This window comes from Anopheles ziemanni, chromosome 3, assembly GCF_943734765.1.
Source record: "Anopheles ziemanni chromosome 3, idAnoZiCoDA_A2_x.2, whole genome shotgun sequence".
In the NCBI taxonomy this organism is placed as follows: Eukaryota; Metazoa; Arthropoda; class Insecta; order Diptera; family Culicidae; genus Anopheles; species Anopheles ziemanni.
In genome coordinates this window covers 59,628,321-59,649,476 of record NC_080706.1, presented here as the reverse complement: position 1 = coordinate 59,649,476, position 21,156 = coordinate 59,628,321, and the positions used below count along the sequence as shown (strand labels likewise).

General features: G+C 42.1%; 1 protein-coding gene across 1 annotated transcript; it reads left to right on the top strand.

Annotated features, from left to right (window-relative positions):
* The first annotated feature begins 2,520 nt into the window (after positions 1 to 2,520).
* Positions 2,521 to 20,300, top strand: LOC131289156 (sortilin-related receptor-like). The gene is made up of 14 exons (XM_058318365.1): positions 2,521 to 3,109; positions 10,915 to 11,172; positions 11,260 to 11,421; positions 11,482 to 11,605; positions 11,694 to 12,084; positions 12,181 to 12,447; positions 12,536 to 15,505; positions 15,720 to 15,879; positions 15,966 to 16,245; positions 16,324 to 17,037; positions 18,466 to 18,725; positions 18,808 to 19,076; positions 19,178 to 19,346; positions 19,427 to 20,300. The coding sequence occupies exons 1-14, from the start codon at positions 2,684 to 2,686 to the stop codon at positions 19,742 to 19,744; spliced, it is 6,768 nt and encodes a 2,255-aa protein (XP_058174348.1). The 5' UTR covers positions 2,521 to 2,683; the 3' UTR covers positions 19,745 to 20,300.
* The last annotated feature ends 856 nt before the right edge of the window (positions 20,301 to 21,156 follow it).

Sequence of the window (21,156 nt, the reverse complement as noted above, 5' to 3'; positions counted from 1 at the left end):
CGTGTTTAGCTGATATAAAATTATAAAACATTGATATATACACGTACTAACTGTATTTACATTTCTACATTGCAAATTGTTTATTTTTTAGATCGTAAGAGTGAAATGAAAAAAGGTAATTTACTGTACTGGGCCAGCGCGCACGGTGAGAAAAACAAAAAACCAACGCGGATGCTATCGTACACATTGATTTGATTTTATGTGACCCTCTGATAAATGCAGTGTTCTTTTTTTAGAAAATAAAAACTCAAAATCAATAAACGTAAAACCGTGCTCATGCATGTGCATGTGAAAATCGGAAGAAGTACACCAAATGAACTCAAACCCAATGCAACTAATAACAAACAATAGTGCAACATGTAAACGCTAAAACACTCACCCAATGATTCAATGCGTATGGCGTAAAAATAAACGTATCGCTGGCGACAAGTGATCGAGAAATGAATAAAGATGTTTAAAAAGTGTCTCATATCAAAGCGATAAATTGTATTTTAATTAGTTGTTTTTAAATCGACAATGTTAGTCACATCGTTCCATGGGAGGTAAGTTAGACATATACTTTTTAAATCTTTGTGGGGAATACTTCATTGGTAAATGAATAAGTAGCACGCAACACAATAATCCAAAACTCTAGTCAATTGAAACGACACCTATACGAATATCCAGCATGAAGTATCTTCTAAACTTGGTGATAAGGTTATTTGTCTTAGTTATCAGCAGGTTAAGCCTCGATGTACCGTTTAAGTTAATTTGTGTCGAGCATAGTATCAATATCAGACGCCTCTTCATAAAATATTTTAAATGAATAAAATTGCAAACCTTAGACACTTGTGTTAATAAAACTGAGGGTTTCTTGTATCGACAATGCAATTCTCGGTTTACTTACTAATTGCTCCTAAAATCACACTGTTCCTGATTGCTCCTAGAATCATGAAAAATTACCAGATGCTCAATAAAGCAATAGAAAGTCTAGCAACTGTTTAAGCGCTACGTCGGCCCCGTGGGGCCGACAGTGTTCTTTCCCGTAAGCCGGCGTCGGTCTGCTCGGACCGACAGAGCCCGTTAAGTAGACCGGCGTTTCTACGAATCGCTGGCAGAACGAAAAGCAGTGCAATTTGCGCATAGCGCTTAAAAATAGGAAAACACGGCAAGTTATGCGTTTATTTAGCTTGCCAGTACAGCCTTATCTGAATGGTTCGAGCTTTATCAGTTTAAAATCAATAAGCGTGATTCAATGACATTCGTAATCATTTTAAATCTTGATTAAATAGTTTTCACATTTGGTCTGTTGATTCAGGACAAAAGTTTTCGATTTAAAGGTTATATTAATCGACCGGTCGGCGCTTTACAAGTTACAACTTCAATATTTATTTTTGCTGATCAAGATTCATGTTTTACAGAATAACAGTGCTTTTAAATTTGGATTACATGTTTGGACTTAGTATCGGAACTTCGGGAATCGGATGGAACAGATCACCATGATGATGGAACGGATTTGCTACATGGAACCATAGGCCCAATGAGATCGCACTTCAAAGAAGTGTCAGTTGTAGTTGGAACTCCATCGCGGAAGGTTCGGGAGTGTCATTCGTTCATCGGAACAAACTTGTGTATGCGAGTGTTTGTGTAACTGATGTTTGTAGCTAATTGGGGTGGAGAAAAGTTTAGTTGCAAAGTGGCAGAAACGATAGAATTCGTGAACATTTTTTGCAACGCCAACACACGTCACTGGTTTTGCCCATTTGGCGGCAGTGTGGTTAATTCGTGGTTTCTGGCTCAATTTTTAGCTCAACTGTTTGACACACAAGCGTGTTTGCTGTGCCGGCCGCTTGCCTTGCTGTGATTTACGGTACTTTTTCTGTGAACTGGTAAGCAACAACCTGCACCAGCCAGTTGCTTTCCGGCTGATCAAAACATTGAACGTATACACTGAGTAATATTCCGCACAAGGCATAGTTTTGTTGTTTTTCGACGCAAATTATAACCGATGTACACGGTAATGCTTACGATTACGAGGTGGCGGTACGTCGAATGTTCTTTTGATGTACCACTGTCTAGTTCATAGCCCCTAGGAGCAACGTTCTTTTCAGTAAAACCGCTTGTTGGTATGCGGGCACGGGACTGAGTGTGTTGGTGTGTTTTCGTGTTCCGTTTAATGCGGGTCAGCACAATATAACATCCCGCAGCGGAGTGGAAGCAAGAGGACTTAATAGAAGGAAAATCAACACCGCACGACGCATCGTCCTGAGGACGAGAATCTGTTGTGAAACTGCTGCCAAATGCTTGTGTGTGTGTGTGCCGAACGTGTGAATACAGATTAGTTTTTTTTTGTTGAATTCTTGGATCTGTTACAGATGACAGGAGCAGTGACTGTAGGACGATTTGTGTGCGATCGATGCACAATAATATTGCAACCACTCTAAGTTCGGCTGTGGTTTAGGACTGTTCTAAATACGACCAGTATAAATGTTTTGAATTTTTAAGGATTACAACGACGTACTTTTTTCTCGTGCCTGTGTGCGTAAACTGTGTGCAGTGGCTTTAGCGAAACTGCCTGAAGGTGGAAACAGTCGTACTTCGGCCAGCCGTTTTTCCCCAGCGAGAGTAGAATCTTTTGATACGCCATCGTTAATCGCGACACATAAAGAGTAGAGGCAAACGCAGGCACAAGAGGAGAAGCAAAATGGCGCATCTAGCGCTGTGGCGGAGGCTGGCCGCGCTGTTGGCCATCCTCTGCCTACACGGATTCGTACTGCCAACGGAGCAGCACACCGCCGTTCGGTACGGCGATCCGCCGTCTATTCTACACGTGGAACCGGACATCGACGTGGCCCGCAGGCTACCACGCACGTTGACCATCTCGACGAACGATGAGGCGGACAGCGAAACCACCGACCCCGAGGTGGCCGCACTGCTCGAGCGGTCCACGTTCCTTCGGGAAGAATTGGTGCGCGTTCGCCGAGATACTTCTTCGAATGTCAAGAGCAGCAGCAGCAGCACGGTGCAAAACAGCACCTCCACTGCGACGTCCGGCACCAACACTTCGACAGCCACGAAGAAGAACACGGTATCAACGGAGTTTTCAACGTCGCCGGTAATCGCAGCAAAGGTAAGTGGCCTGTAATGTTATCACTTGTCTACGATTCCTCCGGAGGGAATTTACCTTCGGGGACGCCGAACGAACAGATGCTTTTACATTGACTGACCTAATATTGTCAGCAATGGTTTTTATTTATTTGTTTGTTTCATAGAATATCAGGGATGCCCTCAATTTTTAACCAATCCAGCACCAATTGCTTTGTTTTTCCTCCGAACTACTGTTGTTATCAAAGTAGAAAAGTGTAATATACACACACATTGACAAATATACACAGACACCAAAAAAATAACCAAGCTCGGGTTGTTGGACTGCATTGGTCACAGAGCGAAGGTGCAGTTGTGAAATACCTGCACGTCTTACAAATCCTCATTGTATGGAAAGATTAAATTCGTATGGATTCGAAAACTATTTCTCTTTCAAGCGCTTTGATTCCATCGGATGAAGTTCATAGGTTGAAGTTACTTCAGTAAAAGTTCGCTTATTAAGAAGTAGAGAAGTATCAGCTCTTCCAACGACTGGAAACAGTCACACGGAAATGGTAAAATGTTGCAACTTTGAATGGATACGCATCTGTATTTTAATCGTTAATCCTTAGCCATGTTCCGTTTGTTTTTTCAAGCAAACCACCTTTTTGACAGCTGTTTCTCTAGAAGCAGCATATAGGCTGACGCCAACATGATACGAAACGGAAACTGACTCGCAATTCGCGCATCAATACCCGTAACGAAAACAAAGAACCAGCGCGATAGCAAAGTCTCGCCCCGCAGTGTGATTTGATAGCCGAGGAACATCTGTAAACAAACGTAGATTCGTAGATAAATCCGTTCCAACCACCCGAGGGTGTGTGTGTGTCTTTGTACTTCGCCAATTTGTACTTGCGCAGATGAAAACGTTATGAGCTTGCAAAAAAATTTATCACGAACATTCAAACACGAAAAAACGAACATATTCAAATATTTTCGGGTTCGATTTGATACGGCACAAGCTAATGTCCTTTGTCCTGTGTATGGTCGGGTCTCTTTTCTTATCAGCTACCCTTGATAAACAAATGTAATTTTGCTCTGCAAACCAGAAACTTTGACACTTTTTGATTAGTACCAAATGGAAAGACTCATTGAGTCACAATGTGCGTTTTATTTCGTTTTTCGTTGATTCTTTTCACTCCCTTAACACATAGGGATTTACGATTTAAACACAGTTTATTTGATTCTCGTTGAAACAGTTCAAGGTTGCCCTGTTACAATTTGGTAGAATGTTTTCTACATGCATTTTTGGGAAGGTATGAACAAATGAAAGATTTATTTAGTAATCGTAATAACAATCGTGGGTGGAAATTGTGTCTTCATTGCGGGGGGTAATAGGGTGACGATACCAATAGTGGTGCATTTAGTCATGTAATTAAACCATTAAAATTACACATAAAAAAATGTACATTTCTTCGTAATCGGTTGTTCCTATAGTTGTGGTATCGTGCACCTATAGTGGTGGTAGTACAGAAATTTTATAATTTATTCTTGAAGCATATGTCAAACCGAACGGCAAAATTGCTCATGGACTTGGTCATAGACCAATGCATTGGTTTGATAGACCTCTCATAGGCCAATGCATTTTGCAGTGATTTATAGCCTAATGGAAATCATGGCATACCTGATATATTCTTAAGAAATTCAGCATATTAAATATTAGAATCTGTTTAGAAAATATGAATTTTGAAGCTTTGATTTATTACGAAATGGGAAGGTTTATCTTTTGAACACTCAGCAGAGGATTAAAGAACATTTGTCATATAATAGTAAATATCTCTATCGTATTTTTTCAATGTAGAGCTAGGATTTTATTCCACTACAACCACCATTGGTACTACCACTATGTGAGCACTTACCCTATACTTGATATGATAAGATAAAAATGAAAACTTAAAGCTACTAATAGCTCCCTGACATATTTGCAAGAGGTAATCATTTGCTTTGTACATTATTTTCAATCGAATTAATGCAATTTCATTGTTAAAGTAACGCTTTGTTAAACGTAAACAATCATTATAAGAACTGGATCATTAGGGACATAGGATATCTACAGTATTTGCATTTTCAATTCTACAGAGTTGGTGGCACTTTTGTTTTAGTTTAATATTGGAAAACATTCATAGTTTTATTCCATCATCATCATCATCTTTTTGTTAGCAAACCTGCAGCAAATCTTGTGTATATAATTACCTTCGTATTTGAACGAATGAAGTTCTTTCACAAAATTAACACCATTACTAACATTAACATTAACATTAGTAGCATAATATTACATAGCCCCTGAATTACACAAACTAAAATGAAATGTAGTGGCACGGTTTGTAACATGTAATGTGATATTCTTCAAGTTGGTTTGTTGGTCCATGATAAGCTTGTAATGTTGAATAAGCATATCATCACTTGACACAACTCCACTATTCACCTCAAAGGGGATTCTGGTCAGGGTTAGGCAACCTTTTTTTTATGTAGATAGTCAGGTTGTTTTAAATAAAAATTTTAAAAACTCAAATAAAATCAAATTGAACTTTTTTCACGGATGATGTATGTTGAAGTTTTGAAAAAAAATAATTTTTTTTTTCAAAATTTTCATTTTAATTTACAAAAGGCTTACACTATACAAGAATATTTTTCATTTAATATCAAAAACATTATCTTAAAGTTTGCCGTCCAGCGAATGGTATGGTGATATGATGATGAGTTCCATCGCTTATCCCTACATAGGTTTGAGAGGGACGAAAGTATTTTACGATATTAAATATATAGATCATCAAACGATTTTGGGGGCATTTGGGCATAACGCACCAGAACAACCGCATCCAACTCTGCTCCATTCATACAACGGTCGCCATCAATTGCACAACCTCAAGTACATCTTACATTTCCCTACTAGCTAATAAGGACCACTTTCCGGATTGGGCAGATATTTTAGCACAGTTTTGGTTAACACCGCCAGTTATCAATGGTTGATAATGTGGTGAAACTCTCCAGTAAAGAATGCATCCATTTTTTCCTAGTAATTTAGATTTTAATATTTAAACAAAAACCCGTAATTTCAAATTAGTCATCGGAGCAGGACTTTCCTATGATAAGACTTGATAAGGAAATGGTTGTTTGTGTCGGGAAGAATCGTTGTTTTAATTTTCGCGTTTCCTCTGGTGGAAATCCCAATCTAATTAATACATCAAATTTTTGGTTTTTTTTTACAGTCATGTAAGACGAACATTTTTACCTATAATTTATTCCCGACTTTGCAATTAGACAGAACTAGTGTTAACGTGCTGTTTAGTTAGTTTTCGTTAGAAAAATGAGAAAATTAACCATTAAAAAGTATTTATAAATTTGTAAATACAATTTGTTCATACATTATTTACTAGCTTAACCAGGTTGTTTACACAAATAAGCGGCATGTTTTCTGATGTTCATTTTATGTCCCAGCAGCACACAAAACATTAAATCGCAGGAATTTATTGCAAACTTCAAACAAGACGTATTTATAGTTGTCCTATTGCTTGTTTCTAGGCATGTTTTGGACTATCCAATTCAGTCACAGCTCCACTGAAAAACGCAAATTTTTTTTTGTACTGCACACTTCAAATAAAATGCAGTACAAGTTGTCCTAATTTTCGCTTGACATTTTTGTCAATTCGCAACCCATACTAATCATGGTTCAAGGTATCAACTGACATAAGCCTTTGCCAGATGGTGGTTAGCAAATTTGCAATAAATTGTTAATTATATCCTGCATGGGACATTCTTCGGATTTTCTTGTATGTTAAATCGGGTAATGCGTTTCTTTCACGCTTATACGGAACACAGATAATTGTGGCAAGATTAGCGCGATGATTCAACTAAGCTAGGGCTGCGCACGACTTACGGATGTGTTGTGGCTGCTCTATTGCCGGCACTGCATATGCCAACACGTGTTGAGCGGTTTGATTTCCTCCGAGAGATTGCTGTACTGTTGCATTCGAAACACAAACCCGCGCTACCGATGACTCGTTACTCCAGCCCGGAAATGTCCAATAAAGACCTTATCAATCGTATTATTTTATTCAATTGAATCGTTCTCGCTTCAGACAGAACTGAACTGCTCTTCTTTATTTTCTAAGGCTTCTAAGGGGTTTAACTGCCGAATAGTATTACCAAACAGTTGGTTTCTAATGTTATGTCTACTATATGCTGATTATCTAATCCCTACTCTTATAAGATCTTAAAGACCGGTGGTAGGTGACACATGCAGCAGTTGCAATTACTCGTCTTTTCCGTAAAGAAAAAAACCCATCACACATTTTGATCAATTTCTATTAAAAGCATTCATATGCCAACAAATGTGCTTTTAAAACTTCACAACTTCACAATCAAATCGATTCAATTATGTTAAATGCATTGCAACACCCGCTTCTGCCTAGCTCGTTCTTCTGCTTCACCGGTGTTTATTTGGGAAGCTTCAATCGGCTGCGGCTAACCGACTTCGGACCACACATTATCGCTAGTCCCTACAGCCTTCTGACTAAGACTGTTGACTAATCAAAGATCAGGACCGCCACAATGCCATCCGACGCTGCTGGTGTACAGTTTAGCAACGGCAAAACTTGCTGGTTCGTCCGAATCAGAACGGTGCCATAGTCCATTCGCGCGCCGTCAGCGGAATACGACCGCTTAATGCAATGCGAAAGGCGGACCGGAATCGTCTTACGCTATCAACTAGACTGATACTGGGCTGCGCAGTGAATCATTGGCATTTGTTTGCCTCCTTTGTCACTAGGGGGGAATCTTGGCGGGTTGGTAGAATGTAGGGTTTGCAAATTAATTTACCATTCCCATCAGCTGTTGGATGTGGAACTACTGAGAAGCGAGGATTTTGCATAAACATACACCTTTAACATTGAAATCAATACCATACCAAATTTAGCAAGTGGTTGTTTTGCAACAAGTTTCCGTTTGATTGACTTAAAACTCGATGCATACCTTGTGACATCCATTCACATGCTGCAGTGTAGCAAAGGCAGGCGAGAAAATATGGCTAATGAAATGGAATAAAATTGCACTAGTATGGTTCTATTTTCGTGTCCGTAAAGCCGTAACGTGACGGACTGAGCACGATACCGCAATAGCGATGCAATCCCTATTTAGTAACTGTGGAATTTTGTCCCGTAATTTTCGCTACTCTTGTGGCTTCCGTTCTTCGTGTCAAAATGTTTGTTTCCCATCCATCATTCTACTTTACGCAGTAAATACCTAGATAGTTGTAATGTTATATCTGTGTGGTCACAATTCCACTTACAAAGAACAAAATATTGAAAAGTTTACTGCCAAATAAAACAAACAAATGACATGGGATAAAATATGCAGACACGACACATTGGATTGGTGGGGCCGGTTCAGTTGACGTAAAGAGAAACGAAAATTGTCGCCATTCGGTGTCATTTTAGCGAAGGAGAAGCCCATTTGAGCATTTCTTTGTAAGCAAGAAAATTGGAGCATTTTGAAATGTGTGACACTGCGCCGCTGTTGACGGCAATTGTGATACAGAATTGGAAAAGTAGCTGACCGAGCAACCGCGCGTCATTAGCAGTCGAACGCGAACAAAGAACTCGTTCGTTATCAAATGGAGCCGAACGCACAGTCAAAATCATGTTCATGGTTGCATTTTAAAAATCTGTAAAAATGTTGTTATTACAACTAGTAAACATAATCATAGGTTACAATATTTTGTTTTCAATATTTTAATCTCCCAGCTTGATGAAAAATAGTGCAGCTATTCTTAGATAATCCATTGCATCGAGTCTCGGGAAGTTTGTAAATGAGTCATTTCACTAGTCAATGGAAGAAAATGCGCAAAAAGCTCTGAAGTTGGCTTCGGCAACGTAAATGATGCCGACATTCTAATTGTTAAATTATCACTCTGAAACTGTATGCTTCCCGGAAAAAGTGCTCTAATGATGACGGAGCTGGAGCAACAAGGACTATCGAGACATTCCACTCAGTTGAAGGGCATCAGTCGCCGGAAACGTCTAGTCTTTTTCTTTCTCGTTCCCCAGATTGTCACTATCGTAGTAAATACTGTTTGGAATTTTCTCCAGTAGCGTCGATAAATCAACGCAACTTAGTTGAATGATGTCGTGCGAAATTTCGTAAGAACGGAAGTAACTCACTTACTTCATGTGGCAATTACTTTTTTTTTCATTCATATTTAACGATACGACGTAGTGGTTGGTATGCGATGACTTATAGTGGTTGCCACTAAATTTTGCTTGCGTTGCCAGTTGGCACCAGTTGTGGTTGATCAGCCTGTAAGGAGTATAGATTTTGCCTCTAGGCGAAAACAAATGATTTGCCAAGCATAAGCTAATAAGTATGGACGTTATTATAGTTATTTTTTTAAAGAATTCATAACATGTTTTAATTTTACAATCTTTTAAAATTAAAACTACCGACTATCCAAGCGAATGTAGATTGTTTAGTAAATACGTAAATATCGGTAAATGTAGTTTGAGTATGTGAATGATTATAAATTAAAAATTTAATATTTATAAATTTTACAGATTTGCCAGCCAACTTTGTCTCGAAAACGGGTGATTTTGTCTCTAACGCACGTTATTTTGAAATAGCTCATTAACTGTTGTCTCTAAAGTAACTGGTATTGAAATAGCTAATCGACAGTTGTCTCTAACTCATATCATTTTGTCTCTAACTCATCTGACTTTGTCTCTAGGGGATGTCGTGCCACATAAAAAAAAAAAAATAAACTTAAAACTGATGTGAGCAAAGCATTCCAATTAATTCAAGAGGCGCAGCTTCTACTTTGCCGTAATTTACAAAACGTTTGGGAAGAACTTGATATTATTTAAAAATTATCTGTTCCACGTTTTTATTGATCAAAAATTTCATTTCCTATTTGGCCATACGTATAATCATTGGACCCTGGTCAACATATTAATGTCCATAGTATAATATTTGACTTATTTAATCATTGCATTGAAAACATGATCTGAAATACTATCCGTTTTATTCTTTAGCACTTTGTATTAAATTGCATCATAAATTAAACAGCCAAGGTTTACTTCAGATTTATGAAAGTAAACAAACTTCCACCACCCACGTCTTTGCACATGCATGCTGTTTCCCTTTGACTTTCGAAAGTAAATATTTAAGTAAGACTGATGGATTATTTGCTTTATTAAAAAATGCTTATCCGTGCATCTTGTAGAATTTAATCGACGGTTATGTGAAATGGTGCAATCCATTCACTATACAATCGTCTTCTGAAGCCTTTTTTTTGCAAAGATTGAAAAAAGAATTAATTTATCAACTGGTTGAGCATTCCACTGTATTAATTCTGAAATAAATTTATGGGAATAAAAATATAATAATCGAATCTAGAATCTACCCCCCGAAATTACGAACGGTTGACCATCGATTTGTGCTATACTGTCTGTCGGTCACAGTAACTCTCTTCGCAGAGCGCGGCCTAGTCCCACTCGGGGATGTTGATCCATTAAAATAAAACAAATTTAATAACTAGAAGCAGTGTACATGAATTAGAATATCGAATTTTCTCTTTATTCGCAACTTGTTTGGAAAAATGTTTGTCTTTCTGTAAATCAACGTTAACATGATCTACTTCGAAACACAATAGGTAAAAAACACGGCAGCGATCGGCTGTTAGATGCTTGCCAACAAGTCATTAGCGAAGCTGGAAAGCTTGGTTTAATCGAAATCGCGTTTACGTTGTAGTTTTCATTCGATTCGAATCTAATGATATTTCATTTGCCTCTTCCTTTCCAGACCACTCAGCTCAACGATTCGCACGGGCAGCTGATCGTGCACTGGTTGGGTGAAGGAACGGATATTATGATCTGTCTTGCACGAGAGCCACCGGATACGGACATGAAGTCTCCACCACCGCCACCATCTCGTATCTTCATGTCGAACGACTATGGCGACACGTTCGAGGACAAAACGAAACAGTTCATGCTCAAAATCAACGGCACCATGGTGAACTCTACGGTGGAGCAATTTTTTACCCATCATAAATATAATACCGTAAGTTTAGTAATGTTGTAATCTCATTCGTTAGCATTCCCAACCAAATTTGTGAAATTTTTGTAACCATCTTAATTTCCACTGCAGATTGTTTTCATCGATCCCCGAAATCAAGCCATCTTCACTTCGGAAGATTATGGAAAAACGATAACCGTGAGGATGCTCGATTTCACACCCTCAGATGTGACATTTTATGATACCGACAGTCGGACCTTCCTCGTTTTGGACAAGCGTGATCCCCAGCGCAAGGTATGTTTTTTCTTATGTTTCTTATATTGTGGTATCATAGTTTGTTTCCCTATTCCTCAGCTATACTATACGACTGATTTCGGTGCGTCATTCACGCTGCTCCAAAGCTATGTCAAATCATTCGTTTGGTCCTCGGGCGAAGGCGTTCCAATACATCTCTACGTGGAGCGAAAAGAACCGACCAGTAAGTATGCTCCAGCTGGCATGGATGGTTGCTTGCTTCCCGTCATTTATGGTATATATGTGTGTGTGTGTTTTCTTTTTCGTTTCAGACACGTCGTCGGTAATTTTCTTCAATGCGGCCGATCTGTACAGCGGCAACCGCCAGTTTAATGTGCTGATCGAGAAGGTTGAAGATTTCCATATTAAAAAGGACTTCATGTTCGCTTCGCAGCGGCTTCCTAATAGCACCCAGCTGCTCATATCCTACAAGCGCGGCAAGTTCGTAAAGGCCGACTTCCAAACCGAGCTAGACATTCGCGGTTACCACGTGGCCGACGTCGAGGGACGCCGGATCATGATTTCGGTGGTGCACACGGAGCGCATCTCTCACCTATACGTTTCCGAGTCCAACGATGATATGACGGATATAAAGTTCGTACCGAGTCTGGAGAATGTTTTCAGCTATATTCCAGATTTAAACTGGCGGTCCAGTTGGTTGGTGTGAGTATTTGATACCGGAAAACCATCACCTGGCATACCAATGCTTTGACGCTCAGCTATTGTTTTTCTTTTTTTCTTCTATTTAATCCCGAACAGGAAATCTTCCGATACGGCCTTTACTGATGTATACCGAGTGGAGGGACTGCGGGGAATTTATATTGCGTCGAAGATGAATCGTGTTCCGGTTGCGGAAACGATTACCCCGGACTATTTGGTATCGGTTATTACGTTTGATCATGGGAACACGTGGCGACCGATAAAAGCCCCGGATGCGGATGACGAGGGGCAGCCACTGTTGAACTGTGGTAAAGACTGTAGTCTCCATTTGTCTCAGAAATTTTGTTCGCTCTATCCGGTGACGAGGTAAGTAGAGTTTTTAGTTTAAGATAATATTGCAGTGACGAGTTTGAAATGGTTATAACTTCTTTTTTTTTTAAATTCATTTATCCAGATCGGTGACAATCATGAGCTCGAAATCGGCCCCAGGTGTTATCATGGCGTCGGGTGTAGTAGGAAAATCAATGAAGGGCCATCCGGGTGTGTACATATCGCGGGATGCCGGCATGACATGGAAACAAATTCTAAAAAATTACCACTTTTTCAACATGGGCGACCACGGGGGGCTACTGGTGGCAGTAAAGTACTTCAAGTCGAAGGGTGAAACCAACGAAATACTCTACTCGACGGACGAAGGAGAGCGCTGGCACTCGACTCCGTTCATCGGCAAGCAGCTGAAGGTGTACGGGCTGATGACGGAGCCGGAAGCTAACGGGACCATCTTTACGCTGTTCGGGTCAGAGCAAGAGGAGCACCGTTGGTTGATTATCAAGCTTGATCTCAAGAATGCGTTTACCTCGAACTGCACCGAGGATGATTACAAATTCTGGGCACCGGGATCGTACTCCAGCGATTCGTTCGTACCGTGTGTACTGGGACGTCAGGACACGTATCAGCGACGAAAGCCACACGCGAACTGTCACAATGGAATCGATTACGAGCGGCCCATCCGGCAGGAGGTATGCGAGTGCAATACCTGGGACTTTGAGTGCGACTACGGGTTTGTGCGAAGTGGCCAGAAGCGATCGTCGTGCGTCCGAAACAAGACACTCATGAGCTTTGATCCGTATGAGGTACCGAAAAGCTGCAAACCGGGTGCATATTACAACCGAACCAGAGGCTACCGAAAAATTGAAGGTGATGTGTGCGTCGACGGCTTTGCTTCACAGTTTCTGCCACAGTCTATCCCCTGCCCAATGCAACAGTCGGAGGAGTTTCTTATTGTGGCGCAGCGGGAGAAAATTTCCCGCATCGATCTACGCAACAACAACAGTCGCATGGAGTTTGCCATTCCAGGGCTGAAGAACGTGATCGCGATCGAGTTCGACATGAAGCGGAACTGTGTGTTTTGGGCGGACATCATGACGGACGTGATTGGGCGTCTGTGTTTGAATGGAAACTTTACACCCGAAACGCTGTTGGACAACGGGCTGTCGTCGGTTGAGGGCATGTCGTACGATTGGATCTCGGAAGTGCTATACTTTGTCGACGGGATGCGGCTGATGATCGAAGCGTTGCGCATTCCACCGCCTGGCACGGTTCTAACGGCCTGGGACGCCCACCGGCCTTCTCACCTGCGGCGCACGATCATTGACAATAAGCATCTCAATAAGCCGCGTGGCATCGTCGTCCATCCGATGGAGGGTTACATCTTCTGGACGGATTGGAACTCGATACGGCCATCGATTTCGCGCGCTAACATGGACGGCACGGACGTTCGTGAGCTGTTCACTAAGCCGGACGTCGCGTGGCCGAACGGGGTAACGATTGACTACATGGCTCAGCGATTGTACTGGGTGGACGCGAGCAAGGACTACATCGCTAGCAGCGATCTCGATGGAAAAAACTTCCACAAGGTACTGCAGGCGGACCCGTACGTGCAACATCCGTTCGCAGTGGCCGTGATGAAGGATGTGATGTACTGGGATGATTGGAAGAAGAACTCTGTCTTTTCGGCGGACAAAGACCATGGTGTTATGGTGCAGCTCATAGCGGAAAACATGCTAAACTCGATGGACATGAAGGTGTACGGCCACACGATCCAAGCTGGCACGAATGGTTGTGCCGAAAATAATTGCGCGCACATGTGCGTTGGCTTACCAAAGGGTAACCACACTTGTCTCTGTCCGGACAGTATGGAGCTGGTTGGGCAGCGGTGCAACTGTCCGGCCGGGACGACACTGCAAATTAATGGATGCTCCCGAGGTAGCAGCAAGTCCTGCGGCCCAAAACTGTTCGACTGCGCCAATAGTTTGTGCGTCCCACTGAGCTACCGATGCGATGGCGACAACGATTGCGAGGACAACAGCGACGAGGAAGGATGCCCGGTAAACAAACCTGCTTGCCCGCCTCATATGTTCACCTGTAAGGAGAACCGTAACTGCATTCCGAAGTACTTTGTGTGTGATTTTGACAAGGATTGCAACGATGGAAGCGACGAACAGAACTGCAAGACACCGCACTGCAAGCCGGATGAATTCGCGTGCGACAACGGGCACTGCATTAAGCCGACCTGGGTGTGCGACGGAGAGGACGACTGTCGGGACGGCTCGGATGAAAAGGATTGCCGCAAGAAGAACGCAACGCGCGTGGAGTGCAAAGCAGACGAGTTCCGGTGCAATGCGACGGGCAACTGCCTGCCGAACCAGTGGCGCTGCGATACGGAGGTCGACTGTGCGGATGGCTCGGACGAGCGAAACTGCACCAGCAACAAGTGCGAACAGTGGATGTTCACGTGCGTGAGTGACGGCAGATGCATTTACAAAACGTGGCATTGTGATGGCGAGAAGGATTGCAAGGACGGTAGCGATGAGGTGGATTGTCCCGCAATCAACGCTGGTGGCACGGCCAACAGCACCACCAAGGATCCACCGACAAAGAAACCGACCATCAACTTTAATCCCGGCCAGAGCTGTCACGATTGGATGTTCAAATGCAACAACGATCGGTGCGTGCCGTACTGGTGGAAGTGTGACGGGGTGAACGACTGCGAAGATCACTCCGACGAACAGGGGTGTGGCGATACGGAAAAGGGTACCAATGGGACGACTGGACAACAACCGGGTACAACGGTGATAACATCAACGCGCCCACCACCACCGACCCGCCGCAAGGACAGAGTGTGCGGTTTACACGAGTTCCGCTGCAACTCTGGGTCGTGCGTCTCGAAGCGGTTCGTCTGTGATGGCTACCACGATTGTCCGCAGGGCGAAGACGAGCAGCACTGCCAGGGTAATAAGGTGTGCAACAATAGTAACTTCCGTTGCCGTACCGATGGCATGTGCTTACCGATGGACCGCTTGTGCAACGGAGTACAGGACTGTGCCGACGGTAGCGACGAGGATTGCAAATTCAAACCCAATACGTAAGTACACAGTTTTATTGGTAAAAATCAAGCACAGAGAGGATCCTTTTTCTATAATACTTGACTTTGAGATACTCTCTTTTGTTTTCTTTGACACCTTTGTGGTGTGATGTAAGTTGTCCACCATCACATCTTACATAAGAAAGCCGACTGCAATCAACGTCTATAAGCATTGAGTAATCCTCCATCATTTCCACTTTTCTTTTTTTTATAGATCTTCTACGACGGATAAAAATTGTAGCACTAACCCGGGAGTATTTCCTTGCGATAATACTTGCTTTGCGCTGACGGTGCTGTGCGATAGAAAAGTGGACTGCTATGATGGAACGGACGAGGAGAATTGTGGCGATTACAAAAAAGAACGACATTATCAAGTAAGTCTCAAAGATAACCGTGAAGATCGTATTTCGTTTGATACATTTGTGATTTCTTTTAAACTACTGCGCTCGATCTAAACCAGGTTACGCAGATTGGTGTTGACCAACGTTCGCTTAATTCGACTAGTTTCCTGATATTCTGGTGGATTCCACTAACGGCAAATCTTGCGCTAGAATATCTACCCTCAATATACTACGGCAATGATTGGAAGAATGCAACCAACTGGATCAACGAGACGGAGTATCGTTTCACCAATCTCAAACCGTACACAATGTACAAGGTGACAACATACGTTCGGGTGAAGGGCCAGTCGAAGGTCACCCCTCCGTACATCTACTACGACATTGCGACCACCGAAGGCAGTACGTCCACTGAAAAACGGCTGGATTGATATGAAATTGAATGATAACTCTATGTTTCGATTGATTAACTTTTTGTAGCACCAACTGATCCACTCAACGTATCAGTCATCCAGCAAAACGGATCACGCGTCCTGGTTAGCTGGGAGGCACCTAAAGAAGTAAACGGCCACCTCGACGGCTACACGGTTTACTTCCAGTCACAGTCGAAAAATGTTATCCCTGCGCTAAACGTCAAAGTGAGCGCATCGGAAACAAGCGTTATCATCGATAAAGACTTCATACCCGACGTCGTGTACCAGTTTTGGGTGAAAGCGCGCAACGGTAAGCACGAGTCGGTGCCGTCGAAAATGGTTTCACTGAAGTTCGATGGAACATCGTTTGTGGAGAAAGTCACCAACATCAAGGTGCTCAACCAAACGGCCAAATCGGTGACGCTGACGTGGAAACCGGTGGCCAATGCGGAAGGCTACATTGTGGTGCCGATTCTACCACAAATGTACCCGGTGCTGCCGACCATCAAAGTTCAAAATGTGACCTCGGTCACGCTGGATAACCTAGTACCGGGCACGCAGTACGTCTTCAAGGTGGCAGCGTATGCTAAGAACTTTTTCGGCCAGCACGAAACACAGATTGTGAACTTCGCAGGCGATCCTCTGCCAGCTCTGAACGTTGTGTTGAAGGAAAAAACCGATGAATACGCATTATTGGAGTGGAACGAACCACAGGGCATTGATGTGTCCAAGGTGATATACGGCGTGTATTACGGTACCAGTATGGATGCCCTTTTTGAAGGTAGGTACAACTAAATTAAGTAGTATTATAGTTATCCTTTTCCTTACTTTTTTTCAATTCCAAGCAGACTATTCTTCTTCTTAGCGTAACGACCTTGTTGGTCATGCCTGCCTCGTTAAGGGCTCACGAGACTTTTTACCCTATGTGTACGTAGGTAGTCAGTCCTCTCGTGCAGGGGAAGGTCCGGTCTCGGTTGGGAGGGTCCCGTCGAGGTGGTGAGCCCCGGCGCTCATGGGCCGATTTTTGTGGCAGACTATTATAAACATCTAAACATAGTCTACGCCTATCCAATCGATTCTTTCCGACATAATTTCGTTTGGATGAACAACAATGCTGGAATTTGGGAAAGTCCTGCTAGGACGATTGCATCTTCTTCTTCTCCTACATAGCGTAACGACAGTCAGGTCATGCCTACCCCATGAAGAGCTTACAAAACTTTTTCCCTTTGAGTACGTAGATAGTCAGTCCTCTCATACAGCACCGGCGCTACCGCTCGGCTGTCGTGGACTCCCGACGATTGCGACGAGGATGTATATAATACAGGGTTTACCATTTGATAGGACAAAATAATCAGATGATACCAAACGGAGTAGATGATTCCACAAAGGTGGCAGATGACAAGCCAAGTGAGGCATGTATACAACAATCGTGGCAGATGATATCACAATTGTGGGAGATGATAGCACAAGCCAGTGGTGCGATGGTGTCAGTGAAGTACAAAATCGTATAAACGTAAGTCAACGCGGGTCAACACGTCTGTCGAATCGCTGTGGATTCGTTTATACGCGCGATTGACAGACCATCCGTACCGGTTTGTGCTATCATCTGCCACGATTGTTGTATACATGCCTCACTTGGCTAGTCATCTGTCACGTTTGTGGAATCATTTACTGCGTACTGCGATCATCTGATTATTTTGCGCTATCAAATGGAAAACCCTGTATTGAAATTGCAATTTTCGATTTTGTTTAACACGTTGCGTACCAAGCGTTTTTAGCACGATTTTTAGTACAATTTTTCTAATTACAATTTATTTATAATATTTGTTAAACCGATTGTTTTCAAAGGCCAAGCAAAAACTTAGCTTCCCAAAATATTTATATAAAATATTACAATAATTTTTATGTTGCATTTTCATTTATTTATGGATCAAAAACTTTTTAGAACTAGAACTGCTGTCACCCATATTTGGGTGACGCGGTACGGAACGTGTTAAGGAATTCAATTCGGGGAAAAATGAAATGGATTTGACGTGCACATTTTTTTTTTAGATTGCCAATCTATGGCAACTAGATCGAATCGTTACCACACAGAACGATCAGCTATAACGTCCTTCAATAAAGTTTGCCATTACAAATCCTTCAATAAAGTTTAGTTGAAATTACATAGGAAGAAGATAATATGGTTTAATTGTTACACCAATTTTAGCCGCACGTATCAACACTACAAATCGCAGCATAAAATTAACTGGGCTGATGCCTTGCCAGTCGTACTTGGTGAGTGTGGGCATCGTCGGTCCCGTTGGTCCCGGTCCGCTCGGACGTAATCCTTTGAAGCTAGAGACAGCCTATAACCGCACGCTACCACCAAAGGAACTAACAGTCGATATTATTGAAGCTAGTCAAGAAATGACCATCGAATGGCAGCATAGCTGTGCTTTGGACCTGGGCGTCTATCCTGCGTACATAGTGAGTAACGACAACACCTGCTCATGTATTTTACAACACCACCTGTGTATAACTTTTTTGATCTTACGTTTATATTTTGTAGGTAAAAGTACGCGATTTGATGCTCAATAAAACTACCGTGGTAACGGTCCAGCCCTCGGCGAATAAAACGTTGACACATGTGTTCCGCCAAATTCCAAAGGGTGCAGCGTATGAAGTATCCGTATCGACGATGCTGCCAAACGCGCAGGCAGTCAGCATGATCGTTTACTCGACCCCACTTCCATCACCTTATCAGTTGCAGGTATGGCCGGAAGTCAACGGCACACACGTGGTTTACTGGAAGACCGTTTCAGACTTCAAGGACGATGGGTAGGTAGAACACCGGCAAAGTATACTTGAACATCCTGAACATCTATCGTCATTTCAACCAATATTTCACGTTTCGCTCTCCTACTTTATTTTCTCATTAGTTTCGTCTATGAAGTGATTGTGAACGAGGGTCATGGTATAAATGTTTCGGTGCCACCAGTACTCATACTGCAGGCTAAAGAACCGCCTGTATTCATTGAGCCATATCAACTGAAAACGATAACTGAGAATGGCGTGTTTACGGTTGGCGTACGACTAAAAACGGATCACGTAAGGAGAATATTTTAACACTGCATGGAACTATCGATGGTTAAACCTAACGCGCGCTTCTGCAACCATTTATGTTACAGGGCCTTTATTCCGACATCGTTGAGACGGAATCGTTCACCAAGCACGACATGCAAATTCTGATGCAGATTGCGTCGTCCTCGGGGGTTAGTGCATGGATGTGGATCGTGCCAACGATTGTCGCCATTGCGCTTCTTGTCGTCGTTGCGTACGGGTTCCAGCGACACCGTCGACTACAAACCTCATTTAGCCGGTTCGCCAACTCTCATTACGATACTCGAACCGGGGCAACGCGCATCGGCTGCACGATGGACGATGACGAACATGAGCATCAGGTGCCTCGCAGTTTCTCCGATGACGAGCCTCTCGTTATTGCTTAATGTGTGGTCAGTGATCTTACTTCCTTCCTATGCGATATTCAAAACTAGATTTCATGCCGAGGGAGAGGGGAGAAGAGGGGGGGTGATCTCAACGGCATCCTTTCGGCTGGGCTCGCCTGCTCACTTGTAGTACCCGTTCCCAAAGAGACGATGAAAGGCGAAAGTGAAGAAACTCTAGTAAACAGAACTGATACATACGATACGAACCCAAAACATTGATCCTGTTCGTGTAAACAAGTCAAGTGATGTTTAAAAACTATGTTTAAAGCGAAGAGACGTAAAAGGGTAAAGATAACAAAGACAAACTAAACAAAGATACACGAAGGTAAAAACAAAAATCATTTAATCTAACATAAGCATATAGTGGCAAGTAAGGAAGAAAACTATGTGGATAGAAACATATGGGTGAACTAATTGGAAGACTAAGGTAATTTTTGTATTTATGTGTTGTTCGTTTAATTGCGATATAGAATTATTTAATGGCAGAAAGAATTGTAAACGAAAAGAGAAAAACAAATGCAAGAGATTGATTGTGCGTATGTACACATGAACTGAAGGTTATATTATACCGGTTGTTTTTTTAGCTTATCTGTTTGTAAACTATGTATATTCTTATGTTCGCTTTTCAGTAATGTAGTATTTTACCTATGAAGCATGAAGCTTTAGCGTACATGTTTGCCACTCCCAAGTACGTTATCGGATACACGGTGATTGAGAATGAAGAGTTAAACACAATGTAAAGACTTAGCAGAAACAAACAAATAATGAATTTGAACAAACGTAATAGTAATTTGAAAACATTCAGAAAAAAATATAGTTATTAATGGGTTGCAACTATTGGAATACAGCAACACGTTTGGATGATGGAGTATTTTTTATTATTCTGTACAGAAAACTTATGTATGCGTGTATGTGTATGTGTGTGTATGTACGCTCCAACGATCGAAAGCAGAATATATGAGGAGAATATGGAAATTACACCTTGAATTGTATTCGCAGCATCGTCATATTCAAAATTTATTTCAAACAATCAAAACATAACGAAAGACCAAATTTTGACGAATGCATCGTAGATCTATGTGTGAGTTTTCTTTTTTGTTTTAGTAATAAACATTACTGGCAGGAAAAGTTTATAATATTTGCATAGAAAGTACAGAAACGAGCATTCTGAAATAAAAAAAACACATAGGATAAGGGGCTGACCGATCAAGCTGATGAAATAGATATTGTATGTGCGAACTTAACTAGAAGACAGTACCATTATCAAATGGTCGTATGTGTGTGTGACTTGATACTAAAAGTGGGTAGAACCATCGGTGATGAATAGCACACATCGGATAATGGCGTAAGCTGGTGAGCTTTTGTACAGTTTAGTAAGCGAATACGATGCGGTCCAAACGGTGCACTCCACC